Here is an 11,965-nt window from a genome sequence, read left to right as displayed (position 1 = left end):
ACGCAGAGCCACTATCCAGCCCAAATAACTAATACTATACACGATAGCGTTACGCGGGTATCCAATTAGTAGAGCACTCTCAGTCAGATAACAGTGGACGGTAGCAGCGGATTGTGTCGGCTTTGGGGCACGGCGCTCCAGTGGTTCTATAGGTGGCTTCCTCCGGGGCTAATATCTCAATGTGCCTAGAGCCAGCTCCGATATCCGGGCCCTAACAGATCAATTTTTCACCGGAGGGCACGTACGTGTCGGGATAGAACAAAATACGAGAGTGGGAGAGGCATCTCGATTCACACATCCCCAAGCAAATGATCAGTTGTTGAAGCCATGTGGATGATTCGGTGCAATAATACATATCCGAACACCCCTCGGGCTGGGAATGACTTGTAGGAGACATCATATTCGCAGATCTGCAAAAGTTCAGCTGTCTTATCGCTATATTATAAAGTTCCTGACCATCCACCCCATAGCGATGAAGCAAGACTCGTCGACTTCGAGCTATATGGAAACCTAGGCGTACTTACGCCCTGGGAAGGTTAGATCCCACGAGAATCCCAACCACGCCGTCTCGCAACCTCAGCGGACTCTATGCACAAGTGTGCCCGTTGCCACCAAGTGACATAGTCCCGCGGCGATCCACCCCGCTAGAACGAGCGCGATATCTTCCGCAGCGGATGGCCGGCAAGAATCGGCGATGGGATGCATAGAGCGACCAATCTCCTCACCACCTTCCTTTGCTCTCGCTCCAGCTTATCGATAGTATGTAGTATGCGGTTGGTATGACGAACCTACCCCGCTCCGTGATAGGTATAAAGATCGTGGCTGTGGTTCACGAAGACTCGGGACCCCTCCATTCTCTCTTTCTTCCTACTCCCACCCTCACTCGCCTGCTCTCTCTCCAGCCAGCACTGCCGATCAGCCACTTCAACTTACAGAAGTAAAGCGTACGCCTTGTGATCTAGCGCCTCGAAACGTGGCTTGTGTATCTTTTCCTTGACGACGACGGGGGACCTATACTAACTGTAGGCTTGACTAGGACCAACACTTGGTACGGGTCAAGATGGCAACCCCGCCAGCAGAGAAACATGAACCCGCATGGGTTATCCAGCAAGCGTCTACATGACTGTACTTGATCAAATATCTCATCGATAGGTAAAAAAATCTGTGATGAATCATGAGCCGGTGTTCGAGTCTCTGTGTCTCGTCTTCGCGTGCATCCAACCTCATCGGCCACGTCTGGGAAGACGCTTCCCAGGCGGGGCGCGTGGGGAGATGGGCCGACGGCGGGACGGGAAAACAGAACTCGTTCTGAGATTATACGGCAAAACTTGATCTGGATAATGCCAGCGAAAGGATCATGCTCTCGAAGGTCTCCCTCACCCCCGGACCGGCTACTAACATGCAGCAGGAGATCCATCTAACCCGTATCAAAAATGGCACCATCCGCAACACTGGAAGCCGTTGAGCCGGTCACCCTCTCTCAGAAGAGTGGTATCCACACCGCCAACGGCAAGATCTCTGCCAATCCTGCTGCTCAAGTCCTCGAGGGAAAATGGAAAGAGTTCACTTTCCACCCCATCCGGGAGTCCCAGGTCGCCCGGGCCATGTCTCGCCGATACTTCAACGACCTCGACAACTATGCCGAGTCTGACATTGTCATCGTCGGCGCTGGTTCGTGCGGGTTGAGCACTGCCTACACACTCGCCAAGGCTCGCCCTGACTTGAAGATTGCCATCATCGAGGCTAGCGTCTCTCCGGGTACGTCTTAACCACTAGCTCGCGTACCTATCCCGGACGTTAACGTGGACTGACACCTACTAGGCGGTGGTGCCTGGCTCGGGGGCCAGCTGTTCAGCGCCATGGTGATGCGTAAGCCGGCCGACGAGTTCTTGACCGACCTCGGCATCCCATTCGAGGACGAGGGCGCCTACGTCGTGGTCAAGCACGCCGCCCTCTTCACGTCGACCCTGCTGTCGAAGGTGCTGGCTTTCCCCAACGTCAAGCTCTTCAACGCGACCACGGTCGAGGATCTGATTACCCGCCGCGACGAGTCCGGCGGACTCCGCATCGCCGGTGTCGTCACCAACTGGACCCTCGTGGCCATGCACCACGACGACCAGTCCTGCATGGACCCCAGCACCATCAACGCGCCCATCATCATCAGCACCACCGGCCACGACGGCCCGTTCGGCGCCTTCAGCGCCAAGCGCCTGGTCAGCATGCAGGCCCTCGAGAAGCTCGGCGGCATGCGCGGGCTGGACATGAACACGGCCGAGGACGCCATCGTCAAGGGCACCCGCGAGATCGTGCCCGGCCTGATTGTCGGCGGCATGGAGCTGAGCGAAGTCGACGGGGCCAACCGCATGGGCCCGACCTTCGGGTAAGTACCGCCATAGCGGGCAGCCGCGCGCGTAAGAGCGAGAGAAGAAGACGCTAACGAGATCTAAGCGCCATGGCCCTGTCCGGCGTGAAGGCTGCCGAGGAAGCGCTCAAAGTGTTCGACCTGCGCCAGAAGGAGAACGCGTTCTAAATTCGGGGTCCGCTAGGATGGAGCGTGGATGTGGTTCTAGGGAGGATTCGGTTGCCCGTGGCTGGCTAGTTGTTGGCCGTGAGCGCGTATGGTTTCTCACCTAGATGCTGATAGGTACCGGAATGTCACAACCTGGCAACGTAGCGAAATACATTCATTAGGACGTATATGTACACCCTTTGAACAACCCTTGTCCATTGCGTAAGGCATTTCTCTCCTAGGTATGTACCTATGTGTAGTACGCAGTGCCCATGCGGATATGGATCCCACCCTATTGACTGCCCTATCCGTATTCACCGTAATCAGCGATACTCACCTGGATCTAGTTGATACCTTTAAATGAGCTCTTCAATTCGCAATGGCTTTTAGTTAACCTCCTAATTGATCAATGGCCCATCGGGTTTAGCATCCTAAGATTCTAACACAGGTAGTTAGTAGGTACTTACTGATTGGTGTTGTGGGATCATAGGAAGTGGACCAGTCGAGAAGCACACAGATATCACGATATACCTAGGTACCTACCTCTCATATATGTGTGGTGAATTGCGTACTAAGGTACCTAGGTACCTAAGCTACGCACACGGGGTGGGATTATGGGTCCGTGCCTAGCTTATTTAAGCAGCCATTTTTTGTCTTTTTTTCCCCGAATTTTCTGCTTCTGTCACAAAAAACTTCCCTCTTCATGCTCGCAACCCATTTGCAAATCTTCAACTCCGCTGGGTGAGCTCCAGAAGATGATGTGCAGCAATGCGCATCCTGCTGATTCGGCACGGCGAGTCTGTTGACAACGTTGCCGGTCTGTAGTAGGTGTTTGCTCTACTCCTTCTCAATTCGACCACGACCGGCTGATCACCCCTAAGCGCAGGCTCTCGCGACTCACCCCTTACCAACCATGGCGTTCTCCAAATCAAGCGGTTAGGTGATCATCTCGTGAAACGTCAAGATGTGATAGGGCCCATCACGCATATTTTCACCTCGAACCTCCAAAGGGCCTACCACACAGCCATGGCCATCGCCGACGCCCCGTTTCCCGCAGGTGGCGGAGGGTCCGAAGCTCGGCGCGAAGTGCCTGTCCAGGTCTGCCAGTTGCCAGAGTTGCGAGAGAAGGACTACGGGTCGTTAGAGGGCAAGAAATATAGCGTCAGAGGTGGACACAGCACCACCAGTAGCTTATCTCAGTCCGACTCGGAAACCCATGATGCTATGAAGACGCGAATTGACCGGTTTCTGGACTCTACCTTGGTCCCGGTCCTTGATAGACAAGTGTCTGACCACGTCGCCGTCGCCGTAGTGGCACATGGTGTTATCCTCGGCGTTGTCTTGAAGGTATTGCTCGAACGATTCCCTACGGGAGAATCTCCTTCGGGATTTCAGAGCAACAGCCGAGAGAGTGCGGCCGAGCTGGTCGGAATGTGGAGCAACACCGGCGTCCTCCAAGCTAAAATAGAATTGGACGAACCCGCGTCCAGCGCAGGCAGCCAGAGCAAGGCTCAGAGCCGATCGGACCCGAAGAGGGTGTTCCGCCTCACCATTGAATTGGCCAATAACCTCGAACACCTAGGGGGTCTGAAGAAGACCCGGGGCGGCATCGGTAGCGCCAAGTTTGACTCGCGACAGCGGACTATGGACTCTTTCTTTGGTAATGCTCCCAAAAAGCGAAAGCTTGACGAAGCACAAGGCTGAGGATTAGGGTACGTTGTTTTCCATCATTTCCTATATACCAACCCTTTTCTATGATGAGAGCACATAACTCACAGACCTGTTCTGAATTCTATGTGGAAACATTTATGTCCAACCGCTGTCTGAAATGACCAACCTACCCGGTTCCTATCACCCGCACATTTTTTGCGTATCCACCGCTAACCTGGTCCCTATTCACCAGATCTCTCCCGGGGACGCAATTGGGCGCCCGGCTGATTAGATGTGCGCCTCTTTTGGAAGCCGTGATATGTACGAACCATGACCACAATAGCGATCTGGATGGGAGACAGGAAGCCGCTCTTCCGATCCCTTCTTACCTAGTACACTAGCTAGTCTCCTGTTCATCCTCGAGATCCGAGGGCAATTCATTTGGGAACCATCCGTATTCCGAGAAATCCACCATGAGCTCTCCCAATGCACCAGTCGTGACTATTACGCCTTCCTCTTGTAGCGCAGCAGCCTGGCCCCGAGCGCCAGAAGGCTGCGACCTATATGATTCCCCCCGTTAGCATATCCGCGGTTCCTCCTAAACGGTGTCGGTACTTCTTCACCTGGGCGAAATCATCCCCTTCGCGTTGATGACCCTCTGCCAGGGCACGTTGTCGTGGTTGAAGGGCGCGCCGGCGTCCTGCGGGAGGTGCTTCAGGCAGATGCCGACCTGGCGCGGCCGCTGGGCTGCCCCCCCGAGAGGTCAGTTTCCACGTCCGGTCGTCGTCCCGCGGGGAGCTTACGAGTCCCGATGAGCCTCGCGATGTGCCCGTAGCTCGTGACCTTGCCGCGCGGGATCTGCTGCACGGCGGTGTAGACGGCGTAGAAGAAGACCTCGGCCTCGTCGGATCTGGCCATGGCTGGCGCGCGCGTGTTGCGCGGTCCGCGGTTACGGCTGGTAGGGTGTTGTAGCGTAGCGAAACGGAGGCGGCTTCTCGGCACGCGCGCAGTTTCAACGCTGGCTTGCAACCCGCACGGAGCGAGTGTGACGCGGGACGGACGGTGGGCAAAGTCGCGCGCGGCCGACGCGGCAATTGAGGCTGGGGGTGTCTGTCGACGGTGGCGTGAACGAGCGTGGAATCAATCGAAAGACGCGCGCGCCGCCGTCGCGCACGTGCCTAAAGCCACACCACGCCACCCTTCCACCCGGCCAGCACGGTGTAAAATAGGATGTAAGTCACACTGTGCATGCGAAAGGGGGTTTTGTACCGAGTTACTCTATTACCTTAGGTACTTAACACACAGCGTAATGCTTGGTATCTGGATCATGTTCTTATAAGCCAGGTGTCCTGCAGACCGAGAGGCGTATATTAGGAGGAGTAGTAGTAGTAGTAGTAGTAGTAGTAGTAGTAGTAGTAGTAGTAGTAGTACCTACTTAACGCCCGGAAGGACCGCTTGTTGAGGCCATCCCGTAACCTCCCGTAGGGTACTGAGGACGTGCTGGGCGCTATTTATAGCGGCTCTAGAGTTTAGGTCCTCTTCTTAGGCTCCCGAGCCAACTTAGCATATCTGTCCACGTTTCGCGCGTAGCACGTTTTCATTCTGTGTTCCTTATGAGGACAGTTTTTGTGCATTTCCTCGCTTCGCGGTATCTGATGGGAGCGTCCTCCCTCCTTCGACGGCTACCTTGGAAAGCGAGCACCTAACCCCAAAATTTTGCTCCAATGTCTCCGAATACACAGGTAAGTTAAAGTTCCTCGTTGCTGAACGGCCTCCGACCGCTATGGTCTCGAGATGTAGATACTGGGCTTGACGCCCCGACTCAGATCCTATCCTCGCTACCCTCCTGAGCCTTGTTACACTGCAGGGTCACAATACCACGCGACACAGCGCCTCATACACCATGTGCGTCTAGGCCTACCGCAAGTGTACCTACAGGAGTAAGAGGCCGGAGGAGTTCAAGCAATGTAAGGCGCGTCCAGGTATAAACGTCAAATGAAGCCCGGTAACGAAGGAGGACCCACCTAGGTCGGGGTATATGTGTAGCAAACACATAGTGAAGGAGAGGAAAGACAAAATGCACAGTTAGGATGTGTGGTGGAGTGATGGTTTGTCTGCGGGTTGGGCGAACGCCGGCGAGCGCGTCGAGACATCGTGTTAGGGGCAACAGAAGGATATGAACGGGGGGTACTTGGTATAGCACGAAGGATAACTTCAGAAGCGCTTTTCTTGGAGGCGGAGTGAAGAAATCTAACGAGATTAAACCCGCCCACGGGGTAAAGAAGAGCTTGATCTCCCTGTCAGACTTAAGTTACATGCATGAACCTGCCGGGTATCCCTGGTGTCTTCTTCGCAGGTTCATACCTCGCAATGTGCCCCGATACCTCTTCTCTTGTGTGTTTGATCCTTAAATGCCTCGTTTCCTCCATCTCGTCCTTGCAGCTAAGGCAGATGTATCCCCAGTCGGCCTATAGGCCAGAATCGAACAGATACGGTACGGTAACGACGACCATAAGCCGCTGGGGTTCCTTAATGGTCTTATCTACCTTTGGAAGACGAGAACTCGCCGGATCCTGATCACTACCCGCCAGTCGAAGAGTTGAAGCCGCCTCTGCGCTAAATTGCCCCATTCACCGGCCCAGGCAGTACAGTACAGCCCGGGCAAGCTCAGGATACTTGGGGGATTTGCCGTACGTAGGTGTTGGCGACTGGTGATGGCACGGCGTTGCTGCGTCCTACCGGGAGTGAAGAAACTCGATGCACGGCTCACTGTTAGAGGAAAGTACCTGTATATCTATCAAGCTCTATAGGTATAGCGATGTAGATGAAGGATGAAGAACGAAGGATGGATAGTGAAAATACGTGCGCGAGACTTATATAGATATTCATCCAAAACCCTACAAGGACAAGCCCTACCGCATCACTACAATACCCACGAATCTATACTCATTCTAACACCTCCGCGGAACCTGTGTTCACGTCAACGCCACCCAGAAGTCTCCCACGAGGTGATCCGTGCTTGACAACACCCCGTAAATTTCGAATCTCTGCTTGCCTAACTCGTCCACGTCGGCGCGCGGGTACTTCTGCCTCGCTTCCGCCGCCAGACTCGTCGCCGCGCCCCCGCCGCTCCCGCTCGCCAGCCACCCCGACACACGGCCCCACATCCCGGCCAGGCCTGCGCGCCAGGCGCCCCGTGTCGGCGGCAGGGCCAAGTAGGCCGTCAGACACGCGAGGTCGTCGCTCTTGATGACGTTCGCGCCGTCCCCGTCGTCGATCTCGACGTCGCTCCCGGCGTCGTTCCCGCTGTCCCCCTCGTACTGCCTGAGGCCCCGGGACCAGAGGTCCACCAGAGGGCCCAGGTCAACGTGATGCAGGCCTTCCGGCTCGCCACCCGCTCCAATCTCGTTGTCGGTCTTGTTGCTGGTCGCTCGGTCTGTATAGTACACCAGGACGGTGACGTCCGCGTCGACGCGGTCGCCCTGGCGCAGGGCCGCCGCCAGGATCGCCACCTGCCAGCCGGGCGTGCCCGCCCACGGGCGGTGGGGGAAACCGTGAACGAACCCGGGTACGTAGAATATGATTACGCGTAGCGCAACTAGCCACAGCGACACCGTGTGGACTTGCCGGCGCCGCCCTTTCGGAAACAGATTTCTTTCTACTTCTTCCTCCTCCTTCCCCCTTTCCCCTCCCCTAGCCTGCTGTCGGTATAGTGTAACCTCTATCTTCGCGCTGAAGCTGCCGCCTTTGTCGATGATTTTCTTTACCATGACATCCCTGCCATTTCGAAATGCCGTCAGGAGAAGGCTCTTGCCCGGCTGATCTAGCTCGTCGATGTGGTGACAGGACTCCACGCGACGCGATGTATATTCGACGTATTGGAGATGGCATGCCAAGTGGACTAGCGAGGTTCGTATCGTAGCCCTGTAGTGTAGCGTTTGACTGGCGCCCAGATATAACTCCCCTGCTGCTGGGAAGGAAGAGTACTGGCCCAAGCCGTTCTTGTCCAGCAGATCTTGGTAGGCTTGGAAGACTTGGGTATGATGTTCGACAAGATGGTCCCCAATTTCCTCATTATTACTCATTATTGTATGTCTAATATCAACGAGTGGATTAACGACATTGCCAAGTAGATGTCTAAAGTGCGGGCCATATCGATCATTCGTCTCGGCCAACCAATACTCCATAGAGACTGTGCATTTCAGCATCGCTAGAGTAAGCTTGAGAGAGAGATCACCCGTAATGAGTCTGAGGCTCACCTCGCGAGTCCTTTCCACAAACCAATCCTGGAGCAGAAAATCCTTGACCGTCCGATGGAAGGGCTGTACGCAATACTGTGAGAAGAGAGGCGCCTTGCTGAGCCTCATAAAGTTAAAAAAGGACGTTCCCCTGGTATTCTCTCTCATCTCCAGCAGCCCGGCGGTTAGATCGCTGAGTTCCCGCTTGACCGTATCGAGAATCCTCTGTGCCTCGAGTTCGTCAAGTGCACGCGCCTTCATGGAACATGGAAACGTCGGATCGTCGAGTTCATCTATCCAGTCAAAAATGACGGCGTCCAGAGGCGAGCTATAATGATTGTGTAGTGCTAGCACCAGCATTTTGTCCCCTCGCTGCCGGCCCGCCTCGTCCGTCTTCATCAGCATGCCCCTGTAAAGCTCGTTAAGTTTCTTGGGGGTCTGCGCAAGAAGCTTTAACAACTGGTCCGCATTGTAGATGCCCATCTTGATACCCAACGACCGCACCACGAGGCAAGCCCAAAGAAACACACCCTCGGAGAGGTCCACAATTCTAGAGGCGATATCCGACAGCTCTTCACTTGATAGTTTCAGATGCCCTGGCCGCAGTCCTTGCTCGGCTTTGAGCATTTGATGCGCGAACTTGTAGATGTCTCCCTTGGTGAAGTCGTGGACGTATATCGTCTGCCCGGATGCATCAAACGTGTCGATGAACGCGGCGTGGGGTCGCGCGCTGCACAGTATCTTGACGTTGGGGTGCTGGGACCAATCCCGGAGGTATCGCGCGAGGTACAGGTGGTCCATCAAGTCTCCTTCGTACTCGTCGAGGCCGTCTATGAAAAAGCACATGCGGTACCCGGGCAGATGTTCCATCGTAACTATCTCTCTCACTGCCTCTTCTAATTCCTTGAGTCTAAAGGGGTGGCGGTTCGCGAGCGACGACGAGAATGCGCCGGCCCACCCCGTCGACCGAAGCAACCGTTGTGTCAGCTCCGGGCATTGCGCCAGAACCTGGGAGAGCAGAGACCTGTAGAACCCTTCTAAGCTCCGCTGGAGCTGAGATCCGGCACTCCAGAAATACAGGGAGACGAAGACTAATTTGTAACTTGCTGCCCATTCTCGCAGAGCATCGCGTACGACATAGTTGGTCTCAGAACCGAGAAATTCTGTTTGTTTTTTGCGCAGCGCCGGTCAGTTCAAAACACGAAGCGATCCTTGGGGTCGTCGTTGATATCGTCAACACACGCAGAACAGACCTAAGGGGTCGACACTGACATAATACCCGCGGCATAGGGTGTGATATGCCGCCTCGACTGTATGGCGCTCAAAGTCTACAATCAATATTATCAGAAAAGAGGCAAACTCACTCATTAAGGTTGATTTCCCAGAGCCGGCCTTTCCAGACACGAAGAAGGTCCCGTTACCTTCGCGGAGAAATTGCAAGAGGCGTCGAGAGAGCTGCCGACGCTGGGGCCCCTCTATATCATCTACCCAAGACATCGCACTTGGTTTCTGGATAGGGGCCGCATTCGTGCCATCAGATTCTTTGGCTACGCCCTCCGTATACTCGCCTTGACCTCCCTTTGAGACCTTATTTTGATCTGGAGGCGTTTTGTCTATTAATACGTCGTCCTTCGTCTTGAAGTCTGCGCCAGGTTTAGCCTCGATCTTGGGCAGTTCGATGTCGGTATCGCTCTTGACGTTAGAAACACTCTCCACTGGCGCAGCGTCTGTGGTAGCCCCATTCATAAGTTCCTCTCTGTGGCCTTCTCTGGAATCTCCGGCACTTTCTCTATTATAATCGTCATCGCTGCCGCTCGTGCCGGCACCGCTTCCCGCTACGGAAACTGGTATATTTTCCGAAGCCTCGCCGATAATCCAGTTATATGTCCCGTCGCTTGGGTTAGCGACCGAGTCCTCGCGCGCGTACATGTCATCGAAATACAGCCTTTCAAGCACGATGTTCTCCTGCGTCACCGTTTCGGATAGGCTCTTGAGATTCTTCAATTCATCGCGAATCTGATTCAAGGCGTTCTGCTCCTGCTCTGACTGCGAAAAAACGGAAGAGGATTCGCGACTGAGTATTTCATTCAGCTTCTCCCGCGTTTCTTCGAGTCTCTTCGACGTAAGACTCTTCAGCATTTCGCCTTCTCTCACAATCGCCTCCAGGTGAGCCCTGACGGACGAATTCTGGTCCCTATAGACCCGTTAGTTGAACTGCTTAGTGAGGGCTCCGCGCTTACTACCATCCTACTTACACGAGCAGCATTTGTAGTCGCAGCATGATTTCATCCCGATACTTGTCGATCCTCTTCTCCATGCTTTCGATCTTGTCTCTCCTCGTGATCACCTTCCATCTTGCTTTGATGGCCTGCCAAGGCACGTTGCCCTGCTGGACCTCGAGCGACCTCAAGGTCTTTCGCAGGTCTCGCGAGAGCGTGCCGCATTGGCTCGCCAACTTAGCTAGTTCCTTTTCGTGTTTCGAATAACCCCTAAAATCGACATCGATCGCATTTGTGACGTCCTTGAGATCCTGGATCACTGTGTCGATATGCGCATTTTCCTCGGCGGCCCCGTTGGCAGAGCCGGCTACCTCGTACACGCCCCGGACCAGCTTCCCGGCGAAGTCTATGAACGACAGAACACCAGCTGCGATCCCGATGGCGCTGATGGGATCCATCGTCATCCGCGGGGTAGGCCTATTGCGATGGGTCTCGATAAAACGTCGTGTAGTTACTACCCTCTGGGCGAAATCAATAATAATATTATATGCCCAGTGGAAGATTCCTCTCGTTCAAGATAATATGAGTCAAGACATATCCTGGTGCGCCTCCTTATCGGAGGCTCAGCTGCGGACCTTGCTCAGCCCACTGCCACTTCACCACGCTTAATATTCCTGGTGTACACGACAACGCACCGTATACGGAGTCGCATATCTACATCTGGGAAAAAAACCCCCATTTTGGGGTGGGATTCCCTACTTTTAATGTCTAGACTTACGACCCAATAAAATAGAGTATCCATTTCAATGCATATTACCGTTAGCACATTATCATGGCTATGGTAATTTGCATATTCAATTATATGTGTTATTTTCGTCTGTTTATACTACGGTGGCATCTAGGCGTCTAGAATGGAGCTCTGTGATTGGTCAGATTGAAGAAAAACCCTCAACAGCTAACTGCTCGTAAAACGCTGTATTTAAGCTCTTTAAGCCGTTTAGTTTTACCTCCTTTCAATTGATCAGTCAGATTCAGCTTTCAACGTTCTATATGTCTTATAAATAAGGCAGTGAAGCAACGAGAGTGAACCCTCCACAACGCACAGGTCCACCCGCCTCCGGCTAAGGCTCGTCACGAGGGCTGGGTTGGGAGAGGCTTGAAGGATCGCTGGCCGATGGAAAGGCTTGAGTTCTCAACCTTGGAACTAGAGACTACCTCGATTTCCAGCACAACTGCCTGTGGTTCCCTTATAGTTGGGTACAGTCGTAATTCCAGCTATGCCTTTTTTGGGCTTTCTTCCTTAAGCAGCTGCGTGGCTTGACAAAACTGACGAACAAGAGGGTTCGCGC

The 11,965-nt window shown here is 54.1% G+C and overlaps 4 protein-coding genes across 4 annotated transcripts; 2 read left to right on the top strand and 2 right to left on the bottom strand.

Annotated features, from left to right (window-relative positions):
* Window positions 1-793: 793 nt before the first annotated feature.
* Window positions 794-2,717, top strand: GGS23DRAFT_564069 (Thi4-domain-containing protein). The gene is made up of 5 exons (XM_051516128.1): window positions 794-944; window positions 1,037-1,048; window positions 1,409-1,758; window positions 1,822-2,380; window positions 2,449-2,717. Exons 3-5 carry the CDS (start codon window positions 1,434-1,436, stop codon window positions 2,528-2,530), a joined length of 966 nt encoding a protein of 321 aa, XP_051373085.1. The 5' UTR covers window positions 794-944; window positions 1,037-1,048; window positions 1,409-1,433; the 3' UTR covers window positions 2,531-2,717.
* A 560-nt stretch (window positions 2,718-3,277) lies between these two features.
* Window positions 3,278-4,508, top strand: GGS23DRAFT_620176 (phosphoglycerate mutase-like protein; the record flags this gene model as incomplete). The annotated part of the gene is made up of 2 exons (XM_051521079.1): window positions 3,278-3,326; window positions 3,396-4,508. The coding sequence occupies 2 exons, from the start codon at window positions 3,278-3,280 to the stop codon at window positions 4,211-4,213; spliced, it is 867 nt and encodes a 288-aa protein (XP_051373084.1). The 3' UTR covers window positions 4,214-4,508.
* GGS23DRAFT_496642 (DNA binding methylated-DNA--cysteine S-methyltransferase) lies at window positions 4,385-5,284 on the bottom strand. The gene is made up of 3 exons (XM_051514438.1): window positions 4,963-5,284; window positions 4,783-4,906; window positions 4,385-4,719 (listed from the first exon to the last, which is right to left on the bottom strand). The coding sequence occupies exons 1-3, from the start codon at window positions 5,075-5,077 to the stop codon at window positions 4,557-4,559; spliced, it is 402 nt and encodes a 133-aa protein (XP_051373083.1). The 5' UTR covers window positions 5,078-5,284; the 3' UTR covers window positions 4,385-4,556.
* Window positions 5,285-8,112: 2,828 nt separating this feature from the next.
* On the bottom strand, window positions 8,113-11,316 carry GGS23DRAFT_496621 (uncharacterized protein). The gene is made up of 4 exons (XM_051514437.1): window positions 10,653-11,316; window positions 9,762-10,591; window positions 8,419-9,560; window positions 8,113-8,351 (listed from the first exon to the last, which is right to left on the bottom strand). The coding sequence occupies exons 1-4, from the start codon at window positions 11,078-11,080 to the stop codon at window positions 8,244-8,246; spliced, it is 2,508 nt and encodes an 835-aa protein (XP_051373082.1). The 5' UTR covers window positions 11,081-11,316; the 3' UTR covers window positions 8,113-8,243.
* Window positions 11,317-11,965: the final 649 nt, after the last annotated feature.

The sequence above is a fragment of the Durotheca rogersii genome (genome assembly GCF_024521655.1).
Source record: "Durotheca rogersii strain YMJ 92031201 chromosome Unknown GGS23scaffold_7, whole genome shotgun sequence".
Classification (NCBI taxonomy): domain Eukaryota; kingdom Fungi; phylum Ascomycota; class Sordariomycetes; order Xylariales; family Xylariaceae; genus Durotheca; species Durotheca rogersii.
The sequence above is the reverse complement of the archived record's forward strand: the minus strand, read 5'-3'. Positions and strand labels throughout refer to the sequence as shown.